Source organism: Syngnathus typhle, linkage group LG4 (genome assembly GCF_033458585.1).
Source record: "Syngnathus typhle isolate RoL2023-S1 ecotype Sweden linkage group LG4, RoL_Styp_1.0, whole genome shotgun sequence".
Classification (NCBI taxonomy): Eukaryota; Metazoa; Chordata; class Actinopteri; order Syngnathiformes; family Syngnathidae; genus Syngnathus; species Syngnathus typhle.
In genome coordinates this window covers 15,807,782-15,832,066 of record NC_083741.1, presented here as the reverse complement: position 1 = coordinate 15,832,066, position 24,285 = coordinate 15,807,782, and the positions used below count along the sequence as shown (strand labels likewise).

At 40.2% G+C, this 24,285-nt stretch overlaps 1 protein-coding gene and 1 long non-coding RNA gene across 2 annotated transcripts in view; one reads left to right on the top strand and one right to left on the bottom strand.

Moving 5' to 3' along the window:
* Nucleotides 1–7,170: 7,170 nt before the first annotated feature.
* The window catches only part of LOC133153024 (uncharacterized), a 61,731-nt gene continuing 44,616 nt past the window's right edge, over nucleotides 7,171–24,285 (bottom strand). Inside the window, exons 3-6 of the long non-coding RNA XR_009714236.1 lie at nucleotides 19,803–19,891; nucleotides 18,697–18,795; nucleotides 9,433–9,530; nucleotides 7,171–8,213 (exon numbers count right to left, since the gene is read on the bottom strand). This is a non-coding gene — a long non-coding RNA (uncharacterized LOC133153024). The remainder of the gene's footprint in view (nucleotides 8,214–9,432; nucleotides 9,531–18,696; nucleotides 18,796–19,802; nucleotides 19,892–24,285) is intronic.
* The window catches only part of mafa (MAF bZIP transcription factor a), a 53,358-nt gene continuing 45,480 nt past the window's right edge, over nucleotides 16,408–24,285 (top strand). Inside the window, exon 1 of the mRNA XM_061277045.1 lies at nucleotides 16,408–17,998. Coding sequence (XP_061133029.1) covers nucleotides 16,980–17,998 — 1,019 coding nt within the window. The 5' untranslated portion in view covers nucleotides 16,408–16,979. The remainder of the gene's footprint in view (nucleotides 17,999–24,285) is intronic.

Genomic DNA, 24,285 nt, shown 5'->3' with positions numbered 1-24,285 from the left:
GGCAGAAGTGTCCAAATGTGACCCCCTCAGCAGAACCTTCTCTAAATGTTATCTAATTGACGGTCTGGTGCTCTCCCGCTTCCGTCAACCACCGGGCCCCATAGATAGCCATCAGATGGATTGTGTGAACTCACCCCTAATCAAGACCTATTTACCACTAATGAGAATACACTTAATGGTCAAGTACTGAGTATGTGTGTGTTTGGATTTGTAGGTCAATGCATCAATATAAGACAGAGAACATTCAAAGAAAAAAAAACATCTTTCCTTTTCAAATTGGATACATATATTGTACACTATATTATACACTATAAAGCAGCAGAATTTCATGCCTTTTTTCCAGGCCTTCTGTTTCTATAAAAAATGTATTTGACTTTTTGTGACCATGTTTCTCATAAGGACATGTTCAATCACCTGGCGTAAAGTCTGTACAGCCCAATCTTTCTCTTAAACCAAAGCACTTAGTTGCACATTGGTTGGTTTATGGAAAGCATATCTTACTCTAACTCATAATCTCAAACATGCACGGTAATGCTAAATGTTCATTCTGTGAGTGTTTTGGGGAAATGCAGATACTTAGAGCAAGATGCCCGTTGAACATGCCCTGAATGTCCATTTGTCAGTCTTCTGTGCTTGTTTAAAAGTACAGTCCTTTAAAATGGGATTTTCCTTATGCCATCTATGGAGCATATTAAACAACAGGCAGTAGGATTCATGGAACGGCAGAATGCCACAGGAGAAACGATCAAGTCATCCGTCACTGCTTTTTTGAAACCCTTCTGCAGGGGGATGAGTGGCTAATGACTGTTTTGCTTGGTCTAGTGATAGATCCTTGAGGAGAAGGATGACGTTCTCTCGAGCCACAGATTTGCCCGTGTGTGATTTTGTGTGCTAAATTGAACGTGGCTAAATTCAAACATGTTGATTGTGGATAAAGTCTTCATATAGTGTGGTGTTAAGTAAAGGCTTCAGTTGCTGGGCATTTTCAGCCCTCAGAGGCTACTGTGTGGGGGCCAGGGAGGGGGAAGAGAAACGGGAGATTTATGTCCGTCTGTGACGCATGCTGTTCTCGGTCTCATGTTAATGGCAAAGGAGATGTATAAGAATTTGGCAGATATATACAGCTCTCTTTAAATCCTCTGCTTGGCAGACAGTGTTTTAATAGCATTACAGTCTACTGTGATAAAACTGTTAAGAGCATAGCACATACAATGCAGTTTGTAACATTTTCATGAGCCTTTCAGTACTTTAATACATGGAGTTGGGCATAATGTTGGGTAAATGCATATAATCAGTGGGGAAAAAAAGGGGGGGGGGGGACACAACAAAGACCGATCGATCAAATAAAAACTTTTATGACTGAGAATTCATAATGGAGTACACAAGCATTTTTCAACATTGTCTTCCCACTAACCATGTACATATGGAAATGGCCTCACAATGCTTTACCTCTGCTTGTGAGAAAATCGCTCGGGTCAATCTTGTGAGTGTTCTCAAACAAGGAGGGTCCATTTCAGTTTGTAGCCATCACAGTTGCCCTTTGTCCATCCAATGTGACATCCACATCATTCCCACGTGTTTCAGATGCCTCCCCTCTTCCTTGTTTCTTCAATTCTGTGACTGTTTACTTTCTGAAGAGATTTTTTTCTGCCCTCTGTTCTCAGCCTCACTGCCCACTGCTCTGTAGGAGAGGAATTGAGACTGTAATACTTTCACAAAAATGTGAACGTCCAGAGTGAGCGTGTATTTTGAAGCACCCGCACGTAGCAACAGCTACTGAATGACGACAGAAATGTTATCCCATCTGTAATGACCTCAGACTTGATATGGTTATCAGTGCCGGGCATCTCTGCTCGTCACTCTGACCCTATAGCTCAGCCTCATCAGCCGACCAATCCCTAAAACAACAGAAGGGGAGATAAAAACTGAACTGTGTAAACCGCAACAGCCCCTCTTCCTCCTAAGCACAAAAACCATTGGCCACCACTTCCCGTTGCAGAGATGGCAACAGGATTTCATCCAGGAAAGGATGAGTATTCGCTTAGCTAATCCTACTTCTGTGGTCTTGGTGGGATTAGCCCGACTCTGTGGCTAAGACCGCTATGAGACTATCATACAAAGAGCTAATATTAATGGAAGATGTACTGACAGCTTGGCTCACTAGTAATTTGGATTGTAAGTTAATTAGAATTATATGCACAACCATCAATGTTTTTCTAATATACGTGTCGTAAAGCAGGATCTGGTGTTCTCTACCGAGTAATTTGTTGCATTACAGACCACAAATTAGGTTGAGTGTACACTGTACAGTACCTTGTTAAATCCCATCAAACATAACAGCCCAGATCATGTCATCTCAGTCTGGCACTCAGAGACGCCAACAGCCTCGTCTATCAGGTCTGGACCGGGTTCAAAATCCTCAAGCAAAGCCAAATTTGTGTAACAAGATCTAGACCTTGAGACGCATGCCTGCCACAACAAATTGGCCTCATGTGGAGAAGGAGAAACGAAAGAGGTAGGGGGGAGGCTGAAAAGTGAACGAAGACGCAAGCTAGCATGAGGAGGTAGGCTTACAAGCCTTCATGGCCTGGAGGGACCCTGCCTCCTGATGCTAAGCATTTGGCTTGGGCGCAAATTGTGAAGACAAACCTCGTGTCTTCTTCAATTAGACACACGTCTCTCTGGGTGGTTACACATAATGCTCGACCTAGCAGGAGGCCTACAAGGTGCTAGCTCATATCTGGATAACAATTATACGTGTCTTTTGCAAACGTCAATTGGCCTGTCATTGTCTTAAGTCTGGTAGCTTTTACATTGCGTTGTTAAATTGAAGTAGTGGTTGTGAAACCAAACTATTGATTTATGTTTATAATTGATACTTCAGTTTTGCTTTGAGTATTTAAGCTTGGAAGACTGTTTCCATATCCTTGTAAAAATGGCATTTTGTCTGCTGTCCAAATTATGGGTTGTCACTCTATAACGTTTATTATTCCCAGACTGTAAAATAAATATTTACATAAAAAAAAAACTTCCACATGCCGAAATAATTAGAGCATTCACATCAATGATCTATTTGGACTCATTTGTTTTGTTGTAAGTGGAACTTTTCTTGTTTAAGAATTTTGTGGAAATATTGGAAATGACTCAATGTCTGTCAGCAATATGTGGCAAGAGCCCTGTCCAAAAAATCAATCTTCTGTCTTGCATTTATTCAGAAAAAAAAATCTTTATTGATATTGCAAGATTATCAGGCATGGAATAACATTTGATCTGGAATCCATTTGGAGAAAAGTCAGTTTAGGACGAATCATTTTACAGTCTATAACGTAACTTGATGCATTTCTGCAATACAAAATATTATTTTAAGCGCTCAAAATGAAGGAATAATTTAATGCACACTTCTACGTTCTCAGTCTCTCCTGATCACGTTATTGACTGTACTCTTTTCTCCACAGCACAAAGGGGTACAGTGACAAAGTGTCACTTTTGGAGCAGCCCCAGACGATGACATGCCTCTGCAAGATGAGGTGCAGACAGTACATACCTGTACTTTTACCGTGACAATGTATCATGAGCAAAAACATCACCATGAATCCTCATAATTTTTACCTTCTCTCATAATTCAAGTTCTTAGACCTGTCAAGTCAAAAGGGGCTAAATAGTCTCTTCACAAGAGACAACAAGTCAGTTAAAGTCCAATTACAGTGTAATGACAAGTCCATCCATCATGTTATTGCAACTGCAAACCCCCTTTTAAAACAATAGTTGTAACTGACTTTCTCATCTCATTTTAATTATAGATACTACATACAATCTCATTTATATGAATACTAGCTTGTAGAAATTCCATTTCATCGCAGTGTACAATTTTGTGAAATGCAACGACAATACATGCAATATGTTCTCTTATAACTTAATAAATTATCAAGGATATATTAACTGTAGTGCAATTTAGTATTAAAGATTTTCCCTAAAATTACAGAGAAAAGCGCAGTTCCCTGAAGCAAAAACTGAGAGAGGCACCTCCCTGTCCAACAAAAACACCACCAAAGATTGATTGGTTGCCAATGTGCTATTTTCCTCCTTTGACAATATACTCAACGTCCAACACATTGGCTCTTGCGGCTACTACCTGCGGCCGATAGTTTTACAGGTGAATTATTAGCCTGACAGTGCCACTTGCTTCGCTCATCTTCTACAGCTGTGTTGTCTGTCAGTTTTATTCTTACTTCTCATTACCCCATTATGTGGTGACTCTTGCTGGAAAGGTACGCCCTACACTTCCAGTAAAGGACCATGAAGGGGTGTTGGGCTGCCATGGGCCATGACACTCTTCTAAACAAGGTTCTGAAATAGTTTAACATTTTGGGTGACAAAAATCAGAGAGCATTGATTGAGTTAAATTGACATGTTTTGACTTTTTGTGGCCTTATTTGTATACGTAACTAGGACCAGCCTCAATTAAATGAGCACACTGCATCATATGTCCATATCTATTGGAAATACCCCAAGATGCATATCATTGAAGAAAACACACACACGTGCACGCACGCACGCACGCGCACGCACGCGCACGCACGTGCATACAAGGTAGTCTTATTATTTCCAGCTTTTTTGGATGAAACTTTAGCCAAGGTTTTATGTTTTTTTTTTATGTACATAGACAGATTTGACACATTTAAATAAGTTTTTACATCTACTTGCAGCTCAACCTACTATCGCATTATCGATGACCTGTATAAGAATCTATTTGATAGAATCATGCGAATGATCGCATGCTCTAATTTAATAATGCTGAATTAAGGAAGGAATTTAAGATAATGGTAACCTTGGAGAGCGTACGCTTTTGCAAGTCTCTGACTCAGTGCCCAGTGTGCAATAAAGACAAAAGTAAAACGCACAGCAGCGGGATAAGCTCTCAGAGCCTCCATACACTCCTCTTCACTCTAATTGACAAGTGTAATTTGATGGCACTGGTAACAGAGTTAGAAAGCAATTAGCGTCATGGCCCATCGGCACAAAAAGTGCAGCGAGCCCACCTGTGGGTCACTTTTTAATTTGGTTAAGTGCTTCGTGCTTAGCACAAGACTCTGCCTTTGATATACTCAGTAGATGGTAAATCCTGTTAGCGCTAACTCCACAAACTATCCCACTGACTGATATCCATCTAATCCACTGGTTAGAGGCTCACCAAGCCCCACAACAAATTATTAGGGTGTCATCTGTCCGTCGAACTAAAAAACAACAACACACTCAATGGTGTTAAAGAAACGAGACGGAAAAACAGATGAACAAGAGGGCAAGGAGCTGCAGGGAAGAGGCAATGAAGGGGGAGGGTGTTTAATTAAAGCAACTGATCCATGCTGTTTGCTGAAGGACTAATTGTCTTTCCCCCGATGAGGCTGTTTCCTCCAAATTACTCTGCATACGGTAAATCCTTGTTGGCTGGTAACACAACTGCACAAACTGAAACATGGAAAGGAATGAAAATAAGTATTTTGAAAGAAGTAGGGCCACAGAAGAAATCCACGTTGCTCAAGATTTACTTGCTTGGTCTATTGTGGCTTGCTTTGTTCTAATTAGGCCATTCTTGTTGATCTTGTCAAACACTATAATGTCCCTTTTTCCCCCTGGGCAGCGTGTTTAACATGTAGGTTCTTGACCCAATGCGACCTTTGACCTCTCATTAAGGTACCTTTCCTGCCCAGACTCCTCCATCAGACAAATTATTAGTGTGCTACCTTTAACTGTAACTCGGCATGGTTTTAACCAGGGATGGGACTGGATTATATTCTGGTACAATGATATTGGCAAAAATAGTATACTTTCAAACGGTCACAGCTCTAAAATGATTATTTTAAAATATTTGGGTCAGGTCAATAGCATCCTTTTTCGATTGAGCACAATCTATATTTTTATACAGTACAACATTATTTATATAGCGCATTTCAAAACAGCTGAAGCTGTATAGGATTTTATTTTTTTACATACTTTAAGTCATGAGGGCCATTCACTAAACAATGTCAGGGCAAATTCTTTCATGTACAAACAACGAATGTGACAATGTTTATACAATTCACTCCTTTTTTTTTTTTTTTTTTAAACAAAACAAAGCAATTCACTAACATAATCAAATAATCAATATACTTGCAGATGACTGACCTTTGGTTCTTTGCTTAGCTTATTCACATATCACCATACCTCACTGATATGACTTTTGAAATTAAAATACCAATCATGGTTCAATCCAGACAGATAGACTCCATTGTGTGTTTTCTTGTCAGGCAATTGATCCTGTATCACGGCTTGTTTGCTCGCATGCAAATCCAGGCACTTGACAAGTTACAGCCTTTGATTGGTGGACATCATTTTGTAAAACCGGTCAGAATTCTGGGAAAAAAAAACTTCAACCGCACAAACAAAGCCAAAAAGGGCCCCTGCTTGAGCAAACAAAAGTGGAAAGCCACTGACCAACTGACAGCTCCCACTAGACGGGACAATAGGATAGCGTCAACTGGAAATGTGTTAGTCTGCTGGAAGAAAAAGGCTGCATGTTTGGTCTTTGAATTCAGGCTACAATAACGCCGCTAATCATAATCGTAAAACAAAACAACTTCCTTTTACTTATGTCTCGCTCTGACTACAACAACTACAAGGTGCACGTTGATTTTTATTGCTAGCGTTTGCTGCAACATTTTACATGAGGTTGTATACTGGAGAATAAAATGCATATTGAGGTAAAAGCTCCCATGTCTTTTGTATTTATTGCTCTTGTAGGTTAAGATAATATCACAAATAAATCCAACTTTTAAGGCTCTATTTAAGCAACCTAAAATGTATGGCCTACATAAATAGATGTGTTTTTTTTTTATATCAATAATGGACCTTTGTAAACTTCAGACTAAGAGCGCACTTAAACTGGGATGGTTCTATCGTGTTGTGCTTTGGCCTCACCTGTCCCCTGCTGACCAATACTCACACTCTTAAAACTGTTGGGTCGAAAATAACCCAATCTGGGTTAAATGTTTTGCACAAAACCCCCAAAATTGGATCGCAAAATGACCCAACTTTGCACTACTTCTGTTTTACTTGGCTTCAATTCGGCATGGAGTTGGAGCAGTAGACAGATGGCGGACAAATTTTCTTTGAAGGGAAAATTGCACGAGACATGGTAGCTGAACACCAGCAGTGGTGAGCAACCTTTGCCGCAGACAGCTCAAATAGCCGCACAAGGGGGGTGGGGTGGAATCTTCCAACAGTACAGTCCAATATGCCATGTCATGCAACTGCAAAGGTGGGACATGTCTGGTTTACTGTATTTTTATCATTTATGGCCACTTTCCAAACAGCCATTCACATTGACCCAAACATTGGTGACTATTTTGTCTGACCTTTTTATTTATCACAGGCAGTGAAAGAGTTAAGTGTTTGTGAGTTTCTATGTTATTGTGGCCGCATGAGTGAACACCAAGTTAACTTAAATCGTATTCAGGATGGAGCATTTTCCAAGAGTAAATACCGTATATGTGAGGATACTTTAGAAGGATTGATGTCATTTCCATTACACAGTGAATATTTCATTTCACACCAAATTACAAACCCCATTTCACTCACAAAATTCCTTCTCGGGCCATTAACACATACTGTATGTAGTGTGAATAATGGATGTATGTTATACAGTTACACTACAAGTCTTGGACTCTTATTACTTTTCAAATGGGACTTGATGAAACAGATATGATGGGGCTTTGTTGGAAAGTTATCAGGTTATGAAAGGTGGGCAGTGGCCAAGCGCGTGACAAGGGAAATGATACAAACATACGCACGTAAACACACTTTACGGGAGGGTCTTACAAATATGACCAATAAGATAAAGACAATGTAACCTTGTATTACCAACCACTTATTTGTTTCAGACAACAAACGTACTACTTGACCTATGGTCAATGCCTTTTACATTAACGTGAGAGTTAGCAATGACTGACAATTGCTCTAATTATCCAGTTAAGTTTGTTATCAAGACTGGAGCAAAACAACAATGTAGAGCGTTTCTCTTGTATGCAAACAATGGTGTCTTTTGTCTTGATGAGGAGGTGTATTGGTCTGGATTGGTCAGCCTAGTGTTGTAATTGCTGGCTGGAATGTGAGACGGGTCCAAGGATGTGCTCCGACTACTGGGTGTCATTGTCCATGTGAACTCTGATGCCACAGCTCTGGAGTCACAGATCATAATTTGGATGATGAGCATTTATTAGGCAATTTAATTGTAAACTCATTGCAAAACATGTGATGTGTGGAGACAGCATGTGATTCTCAAGGCTTGTCACCAGGTGACATCCATTTGGTATTTAGTTCTTTGGCAAGATCTTGTTTTGCAAAATTATCATGCATACAAGATTTTCTAATTTACGCATTTTTGTTAATAATTTAGTGACCTTCATGGGGCTAAGCAATTCAGAAGATGAATAAATTAGTCACTGAACGTACAATGTTTGTTTCATCCCGCTAACTAACCACATTAAAAAAACATGACATCCCTATAAAGTTCATCATAACACCATTTTATTAAACAGTATTTGAGATTTGGACACAATCACTACTAAAATCTTAACATGTCTTCAAACATATGTACTTTGTAGGAATCTGTCAGCACGTATACACAAAACACACACACATCCACACACCCTAGTTGTGTGAGAGAAGTTTGGAGTCTCATTGTTCTGCCAGGAAATGCTCTCACTATACAAACTGTAGATTTGTATACTCTAGATTTAACCAATGGCGTCACAGTATTCAACCATACAACATCCGTTTGCTTTACATTGAAGCCGCTACCAACACAGAATAGAATGTGGCAAAGTTTGTGGGATACTCCAAGCGAATGTAACATTCGGAGAGTTTAAAAGAAATATAACTTCGTTTTGACACTTTTGCCTCAAGCAAACAAGCTAAAATAGTTAAATTCAACCCTCTTCTGCCTCAAGGCCAATAGTTTTCCAGGAATTGAAACGACTGCTGCCTCTTGTACTCATAAACTGACATGGGTTTACCCTCTAGTCTGACTTTGTCAGCTAGGGTACAAAGGTGAGATAATGCAAGACTCCCATTACTACTGGTGCAGGTTAGGGTGGTGACAACAAGTTTCCAAAGAAAAGTGTTTTTTTACTGTATCAGCAGGAACATTTGCCATGTAACTATTTCTTCAAACGGCTAGTTTTACAATTGCCAGCTCATGTCATCACCACTAAATGCATTGGTTGAATTATGCAAGATTAACAACTCTGCATTGCCATTTGAATATTGGGAAGTTTTTTTTAAAAAGATATTTAAGTAAACTATTTTATTGCAATTTGAGTTTCTTTCAATACACAATGCACATTTACCATCACAGTTTCTTAACCACACAAATTATTGAATAAAAAATGGACTTACACAAAATGTGAGGTCTCTGGAGATCTTGCTTATTCAACTGGTGTAAAATTATTGTGGAAATTCACAATCATACTTGGGTCGATGAGGTCGTTTCCAATCTGAAATGTTTGTGAAAAAATATATTTAAGGAAACAATTTTATTGCAATTTGAGTTTTTTTCAGGACACAATGCACATATTCCATCAGTTTTTTAACCAGATACATTATTGACTAAGAAATTGACTTACACAAATAATGAGGTCTCTTGAGATCCTGCTTATTCAACAGGTTTAGACTTATAGTGGAGAGTTTTGAACGTTTTTGGTTCATTGGGCTCCTTTTCAACCTGAAATGTTTGTAAACCGAGGTAATATTTCCAATTGAAATAAATGGCAAGCCGATTAGTTCATTCCAGCCCCTAAACAAAGTTATACTGTCTGATTTGTTATTTTAGACTTTGATTTATGTTGCTTTTGTTCATTGTCAGGTTTTCCTTGTGTTCCTCTGCTTCAACATCTGTCTCATCAAGTAACTGTTGCCACCCGTCCTTGTTAGCCCCACCCCCTTGTCACCTGTCCTTGTTAGCCCCACCCCCTTGTCACCTGTCCTTGTTAGCCCCACCCCCTTGTGTCCTCCAATCAGCTCCCTCAGCCACTTGTGTCTTGTCTAGGTGTGTCAATGTTATATCATCAATTTGTTGGTATTTAGTTCTTGGGTCATTATTATCTGTCCTACATGCTGTCGTGCATTGCGCTTTGTGCTGCCCCTGCTCTAGTCACGCCCAAGTCCGTTTTGTTACTTTGCATCGAAGCTCTGTCTATTTTGTTCCCCCTGTGATTATTGAAACATTCATAGTCCTCAATACATTGCCTTGCCTTCCCTTGCCTTCTTGCCACATCTAACAAAAAAGAAACCTTTTTGTTGTTAGCTTTTGTTTGAACTACATCAAGAACTCTCCTTTTTGAAGCCCATTATTTTGAACTTTTTGCAGTCCTTTATGTCCATTGTCTATGAGTCTTTTGTTTGCCTTTTTGATTCAATTGAATAAAATAATTTATGATTGAACCACAGCCCCACTGCTGTGCTTCCCTGCATTTGGGTCCTCAATAACTTGTGTTAACTGTCTCGTTAAGAAAATATATATAACGCAAAACAGAAATGATTGAAAATAGACTATTATTAAAAAAAAAAAAACTAAGTGTTAAATGTGTTAACCGGGTTAAATTGTGATGTCACCACCCACTTTAAGTGATGTTCTCATGATACCGTCTGAAACAGTTTAATGTTAAATCCAAAATGTAAGCATAGCTAAATTGAGTTGGGAAGAATGCAATGATCAGTTAACAGTCCTAGCTTCTGATAAGCGGCACATACTTGATTTCCGAGTGAAGTTGACAGTGGGGATGGGGTGTCGTTGAGTGTGTTGTTGAATTCTCTCCCTACCACTTTGTATTTCATTAAGACTAACTCAACACTTGAGAGATGTCTTCAATTATGCTCAGAGTGTAATTAAATGTGTTCCAAACAAGTTAATTAAAATCATCGTTGTAAATTCAGTCTGTTTGTAATGCACAATGTGCCGCTTGGTGTTTTACCCACGGGGAGGTTTAAAAGGGCCACACTCACTCGCAATCAGATGACATTTCATCAGCGTAGCCAATGTAACAATTGAGATGACATCATTAACAGAGATAGATATGGACGGCAGGAGTGAAACAGACAAAGTTCTTTATAATGCTAATTACAGTGGCAGCACATTTGCAGGTCAGATGACTTTGAATAAGATAATTCCATAACCCTGCTATTCCGTCGTGGTTGTTACTCTTTATGCCACTGGACCAAATATGACATTAGTTGTAATTACTTAAATCACTACTTTAGATTAAAGGCGATTAGGCAAAGATAAGAGTGAGGATTCTGAAAAGAGACAAAATCTATCGCCTCACGTTTCATCGGGGCAAAGGTTTAAGTCATAAAACTATAAAATCTATAACAACGTAAGTCTCAAATGTCATTACAAGAACTGCAATTAGAAATGGCTAACATTTTTACAGTTGCAAAATATTATGGGGGGGTTAATTCGACCTAAATGTTAAGGCCTCTCTGTTATTAAGTCAACAGTAACTGCATTATATACTAAACATTTTAGGTTGTGACCATGAGAAACTGTGCTCTGATTGGGAAAATCAACTTTTATTCACGCTTTTGTGCATGACTGGGTCCGGTCCTAACCCTGTACACTCCCGGCATAATAAATGCAATAATTATGCGCTTGTGAAATAACTGTAAATCATTTAATGACCCTACAAGGCGAGAGTTATTTTTAAAAGGGGATTCATCAATATTCTCTAGGGGTACACAGAGAAAGGTCAGAAAATCTCTCATTAGGCTACGGGCATGCGCATGTGCATCTCAGAATGAACATTTACGTCAGCACGATAGCTATAGTAAATATATTTTTTAAAATTACAGTAGGAGGGAATGCTTTGCAATATGGTATTGTAGCAAACCTGCAGTTTTTTTTGTGTGTGGATTGCTGGAGGAATTTTAAGGGATTGGACTCTCTGTGAGACCATTATGGTGTCTGTAATTTGTGATTGGATGATAAAGGGGGTGGAGCCAAGGGGAAAAGGAGGAGCATTTGTAGGTAGTTATTTAATTCATTAAGCTAACTCAAGCTATAACTGGCATTGCAGAGAAGTGAAGTCGACTAGTTAGTGCAACCCCTAATCGAAACTGAATCGAATATTTGAATATTTGTCAGGGCCCTTGCATTGGCTTTTATCAGTATGAAGTGCAGTCCTGTATATCTGGGTTGTGGTATTGTGGTGCCCAAAAGTGTTATTTTCTTGTTACACTCTGAACTCTGTGTGTACTGCATGTAGACTATGAGCTATTAAAGAATCTGAATTTGAGTATTCCAAATTCGTGATCATAAATTCTGTGTTGCTGCATCAAACACTTTCCTCTCCCCCTTTTCTATTTACAAAAATATTCCAGCTGGTTACACCCTGCAACTACAGTGGAAGTTAAATCAATTTCTATTTCCCCTATTACAACTGAGTAATAATTTTATTGGATTTGGCATATATAGGGGACAAGCACTCAATGTGTTTGTTATAACATCAACACATACGTAAATATGAAGCACATAGAGTCACACGTGGGTAAACATAGCAAACAACACACACACACACACACACGCGCGCACGCGCACAAACACACACAAATGCTTTCTTGGTAGCAAAGTCCAAGTCATGTGAACGCATGTAGGACCAGAGGTGATAACCTTGGAAATCTATCCAACAGTTCATAAATAACTACATTCCATACACATTAACTTACACATCACAGTGAAACCAATGCATATTGTTTATTTGAATATAATTATGTCTAATTTGCACAGTATTGACTTCTGTGATTATTCAACATTTGACTGGACTGGGCAGCTCACATTTGTCGTCAACCAAATGAATTAGCAACCTAATATATGTTTGGCTGCTGGGAAAGGGGGGAGAAATGTGCAACATTAAACTGTGGCCTTTTCTGTCCGCGCTATCCTTTGTTGCACCCTCGGCAGCCTCACCTCGCCTCGAACTAATGGATCAGGGTCATTATGACATGACTGTGCCCACATTCTGTTGCCCGGGTGAAAATTAATATTGCAGCTTTGTTGTTCTCACTCCACTGCTGATGGAATTGTACAGGCAGGGAGCAATGCTTTGTGCAGGCAGAAAAGCAAGTTGTGTCTTCCTTGAGATATGCACAACTACACAGCCTGTGTCTTCTTTTCAAAGTTGTGTGACGTTCGATCTTATATTTACGTTGGTATTATCAGCTCACAGTCTTTGGAACTGATACTAATAGGCTCGTGTTGAGGCTTGAATGCAAAAGTGATGGAATGCAAAGAAGTTGATTAGATAGCTGTCTGGATGTGCACACACACACGCTACCAGTCATACAACAAACAACTCGGCGACCTATGGTCTCTCCACTCACTCACGCCTATCATCGAACACTGTGGAGGAGTGCAGGCCTCAAACTCACATTACAGTGACAGTCTCTACTGTTATTGTTACTTTTAGATTGCCTGCAAATATTATTCACACATAATGGTCAAAAACGATATATCACATCATTCACATTGTTGCAAATGTTTGAAAATAGCACATTAGAAAATAAGGAAATGTGTTTTTTTAATACCGACTTCCTTTTAGTTTGTATTTTGAGGTTATTGGCTTTTTAAAAACAAATTTAGACGTTTTAATATTTACCACGTTTCCTTTCTGGAGCAAGTGATGAATGGAAGTGGAAACACAGACAGAGTACATTAATGAGGCCATGGGAGGGGAAGAAATGCGATGGTGCTTAAGCAGTATTCTCCCATTTAATGTGGTCGCTATGGTTTCCGAAGGACTTGAATATCACAAATGTCAACAAAAAAAAATACAAGACCCTGTGCATAATATTGCAGTAGATTCCTTTTTCTTTCACATTATATGAATTTGGTGGTTTGATACCATCCCTCTCCTTTCCATGCACATCTCCGCTTCCTCGGCATCATCAATAACTTCAGCCACACAAAAGCAGCTAATTTAGGTCCGCCACTTTCTTCTGTCATGACTAATGAGCTCTCCCTTCGTTTGTGTATTAGTCTCGCTCCGCTGTGGTCGTACCCCAGGGAACGGGCCACTGCTGCGCAGGTAAGCCCAAACAGATGACAGGGCAACCGAGTGGAACTAGAAACAATAGGCTTCTATCGGAGATTGTGTTCTAATCCGAAACTCCGAGTGCCGTATTGATGAGCAAACGCACAAACACCAGTGACGTCTGCACCCGTTGTTGACTAACCTCAGCGTTGACCTGCTACTCAAAAGCAATGTGCAAGACATTACATATTACATATAGTCATTATGAAAAAGAGAAGAGAGAAAATCAAGAGGATAAATACTGAAAGTCTTAGAACATGACAAAAAAAATGAGAACACACGTGCGTTATTTTTTTTTTGTTGTTCAACGTGACCAATATTACATTGCTGATGATACATAACCTCTGTTGAAAAGATACGCAGTATAGCAAATGATACATTAAAATTGAACTTGTATTGATCATGAACTTACTGGGTATTGTGCATTGTGTATATGTTTACTGGATGAATGGAATACATCTCCTCTATTGTGCATGATGTGACTACAACATGCATTTATGGTAGATACAAAGTGACAATAATTTGTGTTCTTTTTTAAATCTTAAGGGCAAGTAGTATTATTTGGACTAAACTCTGAATGGATATCTAAATATATACCAACTTCTTGTTCATGACGTATCGTTAGCTTGCTAACTGAAACAAAAGGCAATAAAACACAAGCTAAAATATAAGCGGCTACAATAGTGAGACTTTGACAAATAACGCGACTGTTCCTGAGAAGAAATATCAATTTGAAAGCATTATGTTAGTCATTCCCCTCTCTTGCAGCATTCTTACTGAATTCACCTTGTGCTCGCTGTTTATTGCATTTATGCTATTATGGCGCACACAATGGGGAACTCGTGCAAACGGCACTAAATTCCACATGAATGCAATGCCTTTTGCTCCTGCCGTTGCGTGAGAATAAGCATTCCGGAGGAGGAACTTTATTGCAAGTGCACACTGTTCATGGAGTACTTTAACCTTTTACAGGTGTGATGGGCAGCTTCTCCAAAATAAATTTCAGCTTTTTTCATACATGTTCAATTCATTAGTACTCATCGGAATAGTCCAAGTTTTTGTTGTTAGCCATTCTCACCTTTGTGTCTTTATCCTGTTGGAAGACCCATGACCAACATGTTTCACTTCAGAATGCCTTGATGGTCTCTGGATTTCTTTGCACCCAGCACAGGTTCAAGACACACTGTGTCCGAAGCAGACCACGAACATAACAAAGCCCTCCTCCACATTTCACAGAAGGGCCAGTGTTCTTTTCCTTCTACGTGAGGAATGGAAACAATTATTGCTAGCCTTTTGTTGAATTAAGAAAACAAAAAGCAATTGTCACAAGAATATTATCCCTGCAGGATTGTGAGTAGGCATTTAAACAAATTCCAGTTTCATCAGTCTCAAGATAGTTTAGTGATCATTGTAATGTTTTTCTTTCATTAACAACAACTTTTTCCACATGTGTATAATGATCACTTTATGGCAAAAGACACAGGGGTGAGAAGGTGACCAGGATCAGATACTGTACAGAAGTCGCATGGCTGTTGTACACAAGTCGAGTCAAAGTAGGAGACCTCTGAACGGAGATAAAGTGCAATGAAAGCGAGCATATTATATGACCACTCTGCAACACGACGAGCCATTACTTAGATAGTCATTTTATAGCCATGAGACATGATATCAGTTTGGATGGAACACTGGGTTCATGTTCATGCACAACAACATCTTCACTTAAACTGTCCGATAATCCCAAAACCGATCATATATTACTAGGTATGGCTATTGCATTGAAGAAATACAAACATTGGTCTGTAAGTATTTCTATTATATCGTTTTTTTATTGTGATAATTATGTGAGGGAATTTGAAGAGGGCATTTCAGTCCCTGGTATGCCCAAAAGGTGGCGGTGTTGAGTTTTATACTGGTCCACAAGCGCACGCGGCGTGCTGTTGAATTTACAGTTTTTGCTTTTTCAAACATTTTCTTCAACGTGAAGAACATAAGTTAGGCATCTGTATGTTTAAAGACGTCAGCAGTGCCTGCTTTGTAAAATATATGCATGAATATATACATTGCAGAAGTGAATGAGTTACTAATGGACAAACAAAAAATTAACAATGTTGCCTTATATTCCAAAGGAAAGTTTTTAAAAGTGATCCATAGTTTCAGAAATAAAACTAAGAAATGGGAATGGATCAATGGCATGCGTGTTACTCTACCTTCCACCGAAACAACTGTCATTTATGCAAACAAGAGTAGAGAAAAGAGTTGGGACATTCTGCTTCCCAGCTGAGTGTCAGCTGACGGCCTTTGACAGTTGACACGGGAGGAGGGGTAAAAAGTTTTGTTTCTGTAGTCGACTAATATGCTAATTAGCCATTGGAGTGTGCGACCCCATTGGCTCGTCGTCCGAGACAATTTCCCACTTGCAGCCTGACGTCATGTGCGCTCCAAAGCTCTTAAACTCAACTGATGTGTGATGCCTGCTTCAAAAAATCGCTCCCGTGTCCAGCCTTCACTCGCTCGCCCAAGCTCGCTTGCAGCCGGCTGCTTCGGGTCGCGATGTCTCCGTGAGAAAAGGCGCGTGAAAAGTTGTTAAATGTTTGAAATACAACGCGCGCGCCGAGAAGGGACTCCGCTCCTCGTGTGCGTGACACCCGGCCGGTGTGTGTGCGGGACAGCCTGCGCTGAGCGACGGCCAAAGTAGTCCCAACCAGGACGCAGAAACTCTTCTTCGTGACGCTTTCGACAAACTCCCTCAAAGTGGCTCACGTTCTCGCCAACCAGCCCGGCGCGACGGCTGCTCTTCAGCCCGTCTGGAGGACTGTGAGCAGCAGTAGCAGCAGCAGCAGCAGCAGCAGCAGCAAGAGGATGGCATCAGAGCTGGCAATGAGCAACTCCGACCTGCCCACCAGTCCCCTGGCCATGGAATATGTTAATGACTTCGATCTGATGAAGTTTGAAGTGAAAAAGGAGCCGGTCGAGCCCGATCGCACCATCAGCCAGTGCAGCCGCCTCATCGCCGGGGGATCCTTGTCTTCCACGCCGATGAGCACGCCCTGTAGCTCTGTGCCCCCCTCCCCGAGCTTCTCGGCGCCCAGTCCGGGCTCGGGGAGCGAGCAGAAGACACACATAGAGGACTTCTACTGGATGTCCGGTTACCAACAGCAACTCAATCCAGAGGCGCTGGGCTTCAGCCCCGAGGACGCGGTCGAGGCGCTCATCAACAGCAGCCACCAGCTCCAGTCGTTCGATGGCTACGCCAGAGGCCAGCAGTTCGCAGGCGCTGCCGGCCCGGGAGGCGCCATGGCCGGGGAGGAGATGGGCTCAGCCGCGGCGGTAGTTTCGGCGGTCATCGCTGCAGCCGCCGCACAGAACGGGGCTCAGCACCACCACCACCATCACCACCACAGCCACAACGGGTCCGGGGGAGGAGGAGGGGGCGGCGGAGGTGGCGGTCACCACCATCACCACCACCAGTCGCCGGGCATCCAGTCCAACGGCGTCTCCGGGACAAATCACCACCCGCACATGCGCCTGGACGACCGCTTCTCAGACGAGCAGCTGGTCACCATGTCCGTGCGGGAGCTCAACCGGCAGCTGCGGGGGGTCAGCAAGGAAGAAGTGATCCGGCTCAAGCAGAAGAGGAGGACCCTCAAGAACCGAGGCTACGCGCAATCGTGTCGCTTCAAGCGCGTCCAGCAGCGGCACGTCCTGGAGGGCGAAAAGACGCAACTGGTGCAGCAGGTGGAGCACCTCAAGCAGGAGATCTCCAGGCTGGTCCGGGAGAGGGACGCGTACAAAGAAAAGTATGAGAAGCTCATCGGCAACGGCTTCAGAGAAAGTGGCTCGAGCAGCGACAACAACCCGTCATCTCCGGAATTTTTCATGTGAGTTTCCATATATTCGCGCAAAAAAAGAGAGAAAAAGAATCAATGAGTTACTCAGCCCCGCTTTAAAAGTTTCGGTTTGAACTTTTTTCCCCCTTTCCCCATTTTGGCGCAAATGCCCGATAAGAACTTTTTTTTTTTTCTTTCTTATTTTCCTCCACCCGACAGATTTTAAACAGGTTGTTGGTTTATACAGGGAGCGATGTGCTTGAGTTCACAGAACTCTCATCTTTTCTATTATAAATGACCCATTTGTCACAAGTTCTCAACTCTCATTAGATCATGCAATGTCTGATTTGAATCCAACTTGGTTCAGCGAGTGCACGCGTGCACTTAACTTGCCCTTTGACGTTTCTTTTTTCTTTTTTTTTGTAAGTTTGACAACAGTGTGCAGATGCTTGTTAAAGTGCATTCATGTATTTGTTTTGTTTTATTTGCCAAACTTGGAGGATTGCCAGCCATTTCATGCATTTGCTTCTTAAGAGACTTTATGTTTTCATTTGTTCAGGGTTATTGAACTATTCTGCATGCTGGACATGTATGTTATCTCCTTTTTAAATGCTGTTTTATTTCTCTGTGCTATGTCTTTTTTTGTAATTGTTATTATTTTATGAGATGACTACAGCATGGCATTTTTTCATTTACGTCTCCTCACTTTTTTGGGACAGCTATGCAAAAAAGTGACAGGACTTCCCCACCTGTGTACAGTGCGATGGCGTTTCAGCTGTGTTGAAGTGCACCACCACCCAACGTCTTTAGGGTGCAATGTCTATGACGGAAGTGGATCAGCGGGGATCCTGCATGGGGGGTGAAGGAAAGCTTTTTTAAAAATGTTATTTAAATATTATTCCTCTGCATTCGACAAAAGATGAAAGTGTAATATAATTAAGAAGTTTTATTATTTTAAGTTGAATAGACAAACAATGGTGCCACCGTCTAAACCTGATACAGCTCAGACAAAAACATTCAGACTTGGTTTAAAGTGACTGGCTCGGGTCAAGTGGCTGCAGTGAGTAGGAGTGTATGGTATATTTGGAGCAAGAACGCCCTTAGCCACTATTTTCAGAAAGCTAAATTCTTCAGCATTTGAGCTTGTAATGCTTTTGGGAGGGTTTTTTGTGAAAGAAGTAATGTGAGTGCAGTGCACCAGACACTCTGGCCTGTCATGATGATGTAGGGAGTTAAGAACGACTCTTTTTCACAGTTATTTGGCCCATTTAGATATTTGTGACATGCAATACTTTCAATATCACTTCAGGAAAGTTAATTTAACAGACTCAATTTTTGCGAAGCAATAATTCTTAGAATTGATCATGTTTGGACAATGTTAGCTGGTCAGGGATTGATACCCTGCATGTATAAAAAAGAAGAGGGAGCTCCTTATGAAAATATGTGAATTAATCTTTCATCATACATACATCTAAATATATATATTTTGCTGTGCAAAATGATTTCACTCACTAACCATATGTGATGTTCATATGTGCTCGTTTTGTCATTTCATACAATTAAATGATACGCAATAAATGTATAATTGCCTTCAATACGTTTCTCCCCTTTTTTTTAAAACTGGCTCTCAGAATTTTCATTGTGATCTGAACAAACAAACAAAACAGCACAAAAAGACGATTATTTTCTTCATGTATTGTTTTCCCAACCACCAAATAATTTGATTTTAGCAGCTTGTATACACCCCCAAATTATTAAGCAAAAAAAGGAATGGGAACACAGTGCATGTTGAAATGATTAGAAGCAGATATGCCCTGCATGTAAACATTTCAACGCATGCTACGGAACCACATACCGCATTGATTGATTCACGCAGTGGCCTCCATTGTTGTCCATTTATACAGTTGGCAGTTTGATTCAGATGTTTCCTATTCTCCAACCAGGCTGAAAAACACTTTCTATCAGTGCAAGTCAATTTGGAATTAGATTTGCAGCAATGGAATTGGTCCATGAATCAAAACACGACTAAGAAAATAAACTTAGTTGCTTATAAGTGTATTTTATATATGTAGATATTTTTTTTATTTCAATAGCATGTTCTCGTCAATGAGTGTGTATGTGTGTGTGTCTAAGCAAGCATGTATGTGAGGATGTATTTTTTTTTTAGACAAATGTGATATGTGCATGGAGCTTATTCACACTCATGTCATGTTGCGTTGCTTGATCTGTTGTCAGATTATTTAGACAATATGTGTGTGCTGACGCTGTTATTTGTGAATCTTTCAATTCCACCCCACTTCATCCTGTTTGTCAGAGGGCCTGGATGTTGGCTCGGAGCAGAGTCCGAGTGCAAGTGGGTGGGGGTGCAGGGAGGGGATGGTCATGTCATGTGAGAGAGTGCTGCAAATGGGCCAGGAACGGTGGGCAGAAGAAACACAGCTCTGTAATTTGCTCACTTTTGGGAGAATTCTCTTAGACTTAAAAAAAATGAAATATAAAAGTGACTCAACTTTTTTTTTCCTGGCAAGAACTTCTTTCTAAACTTCTGCAAGTTGTGGGTCAAAGAAAGTATAATGGGCATGATTTTTCTCCATTGTTTCAGGACAATTAGGATAAACTGACAGACAGTGAGCCTTGAACATAATTGTGCAAACTTTGTGACCACTTTGCATCCTACATTAAAGACACCATTCCAAAGCTGCAAATGAGGCACCCACATTTTATCATCAAATCACATCACTCATGGTAATGTTCAACAATTTGGGTCATTTTTGCCAACCAACGCAAGCATGTCCATTTTTATTCCGGTGATTTCCTCTGAGGTGTATGCTGTTTTGCGCAGCCGACAGAGGGTAGAGACTGAGACAATAGTTGGGCTTGTGCTGAATTAAATGGTTTTGCTGATGATTAATAGTCGTGTGGCCCACTAGCTCCTGCGATGTAGAGATGATAAATCGAGAGCGGAGCTCCGTGCAGCTGTGCCGCTGTCGGGTTTTTGCATGCGTGCACATGCTAGGCAAGTCACGGCCAAGCCGCTCTCCTTCTTCCTCACTGAATCTAATTACATCTATTTGATCAGAGACGCAGGGCTGCTATTTTCATATTTCGTTAAAGGAATGATTATATTTCGAGTGGATTGATACTTGCTTGCTTTTGTTCCCATTCGGAGAGCATATTTGCAAATGCAAAGGGAATCTTTCAAATAGTTGGGCTTTCTTTCATTTGTTTTATAGCCACGTTTTTTTTTTTTTTTAGTGGCATGTAAAAAAATTACATTTGGGTTTCTGGTTAAGATGTCCTCTTCCAACTTTTTCTTTTTTCATTTTGATTGTTTCCTCATTGGCACACATTGAGCTAAAGTAACAACATGCTTGCATATTTTGGGAACTGAAAACACACTCACAAACAAACATTCTTTCTGTTATTCCTCATGTCACGCTGACATTTCACTCTTTGGAGAATGATCTTGTTCACAAAAGCACCGTGCATGGTCATACAGAGATAAATCTGTGGCATTATATTGTGGTTTGGTGTCAACACGAGGGCAAAGTGTGCATGTGAAGTCTTTAAAAGCCTCACAAGAAACTTGAGTAGCAGAAAATAATCTATTGTCTTGTTGCTCATGTGTGTCAATGTTTTTTTAATGTTGTTAAATGTGCATGAACATGCATGTACACTATAGGTGTGAACATGTGAGCATTTGTCGACTCACGTATGAGTGCTTGTACGGTATCACCTTGTCATCTTCGAGAGCCGAGGATGAGTAGAGGTCAAAAGGGACAGCGCACAAAGCTGCTTTCAAAGTCATTAGAGTAATCTCGACCCCAGGGGAACCCACATTCATTTCCTCTGCCCAGAACCCACAGAATGGGATGGACGAGCACATCCGACATACAACACAATTCGGTCAGTTTGAAATGATTCGCTATTTTTCAGACCCATTTCCTGTTTTGCCTTAGACAAATTCTGTGAAGTAATAGTGACATCTTTGCATATGCAGTGGATATGAAAAGTTTACACACCCTTGTTCAAATGGCAGCATTTTGTGATATGAGAATATTGACAAAGATTAATCATTTATTCTTTTCCTACTATTAATGTGACCTATGAAATGTACAACTCAATTAAAAAAGATATATTTTTGAGAGCGGGAGGAAAAAATAAGTGACTGAGAAAATGGTTACACAAGTTGGCACACCCACTTAGAACGAGGACTGTGGGTGTATTTAAAACTCCCCAATCATATTCCTACTCATAAATGGGAGTCAGCATATACCTACAACTATTTAGAATACCTCAAACAAACCCCAAATAAAATCAAGATGTTCTAGTAGTTACCAAATATATCGGTCAGACTTACGACAAAAATGTTTAGCTTTGGATTCATCAGACCATAACGTGTTTGACCAAATGAGATAATACAAGAGTGTTTTTGTAAAATGTAACTTCCGTCTTGTCACCCTACAGCCATAGATCGGACGTATAAAGACAGGAGATTATTGTCACATAACCCAAATGGCCAGCGATTTCCAGAAATATCTGCAGCTCCAACAATGTTGCTGTTGGTCTCTTGGCAAATTCCCTGATCAGTTTCCTTCTCATCTTTTCATCAATTTCAGAGGCGTGTCTTGTTTTTGGGAATATTTTGGACCATATTTTATGCACTTGATTATTATCTTCACTGTGTTCCCGTTATATTTATTGCCTTGGGAATTCGTTTGTACACTTCTGATGTCCATTGGACAATGAGATTTCTCTGATGCTGCAGAGGATTTTGCTGAAAAACATGACAAACAAAATCCTAGGAAAAGACTACTAAAACATTTTGTGCATCCTAACTCGCATTTAAAGAGTCTAAATGTCATGGGTAAATTCTGAATAGAACCCTATTCATTCATTCATTCATTCATTCATTCATTCATTCATTCATTCATTCATTCATTCATTCATTCATTCATTCATTCATTCATTCATTCATTCATTCATTCATTCATTCATTCATTCATTCATTCATTCATTCATTCATTCATTCATTTGATAAAATATTACATGTCGTAGGTCACATTAATGGTGGAACATTTTTTTTAAATGATTTATCGTGGTCCCCTGGTTGCATCACAAAAATCTGACATTTCAAAAAGGGTGTGTAGATTTTTTTTTAAACATAAATGATTGTTTTTGTCAGAATTCCATTCTAATTCAATTTCTTTCACATTACTCGAATACAGATTGTAACATGACGCAAACTTGTTTTATTTATACCATTTTGGAGTTGTCAAAGTGTCTCAAATGGCTTTCACATCTAAGGATGGTATTTGCAGATTTTCAGCAGATGTGGAAGATAATGAAAATCCGGTCCCCTGTCATTCTATATGACTGAGATAGTGTGGAAACACTAAACTCCTTCAGAATTAAACTGACATCGGGGAGCCATTAAGGTGCTTATTCAATCCGAGAATGCTTTTGCTATTTCTATAAATCCCTCCTCCTTTTTTTTTTTTTGGGAAGAGGGAAGTGACTGTGTTCTTCAAATAGACATTAAGCGGATATGTGTGGTGTCATTAGAGAGTTGTCCTTGAAAGACTGGCTGCAGGTTATGTTGGTAATGAGGTGCTCGGGACCTGTGCTGTGGTAATTTTATATGTCTGTAAATGGACCCAGACCAAGAGACGGTGACTTTTAAATAAATGCAACATCATCTCTCAGCAATCCCTTTGCACAAAATGGTGACTTGATAAAAATGTGTAGGAAAAAAAAGAAATCAGACACAATCCATATTTGTTGCATAACAAATGTTCAGATGTAATGGGAATATCTATTTTTTTTAAACCCAAAACAAAATTGAAATAATTAGTCCGTATTTTTCAGTTTTGAGTGGTCTCTCTTCCTCACCAGGCCTGTTGGGTCTCCCAGCACAGGGTTTCGCACTCTAAGCTAACATTTCCACATAACATTTATTATTGAGCCGCTGAGTACCTGCTGCACACACCTGCTCTAATACTTGAAAACAAAAGTGTCAATGGCAAAGGTCAGAAATGCCAAGCATCACACTTCATTCCTCAGCGTGACGTATGTAGTCCCTTTTTCGAACAATTAATAGAGTAATTGAATGAGCTGAGCAGGTAAAAAGTATTTAGTCAACCCTGTGCAGCGACACACCGCTCTCTTAGATATTTCGTCTCTGGTGGTTACAGTGTTTTGATGCATGAGGCTCTTGCCTGTAAAGTCTATTTGCATGCAAATTTTTACATTTCCCTCTACATCAAACACTTACTGTGATCCATGTACTGTGTTCAACCAGACAGACAAGGTGAGAGAGAATCTTGCTCAGAGTGGAA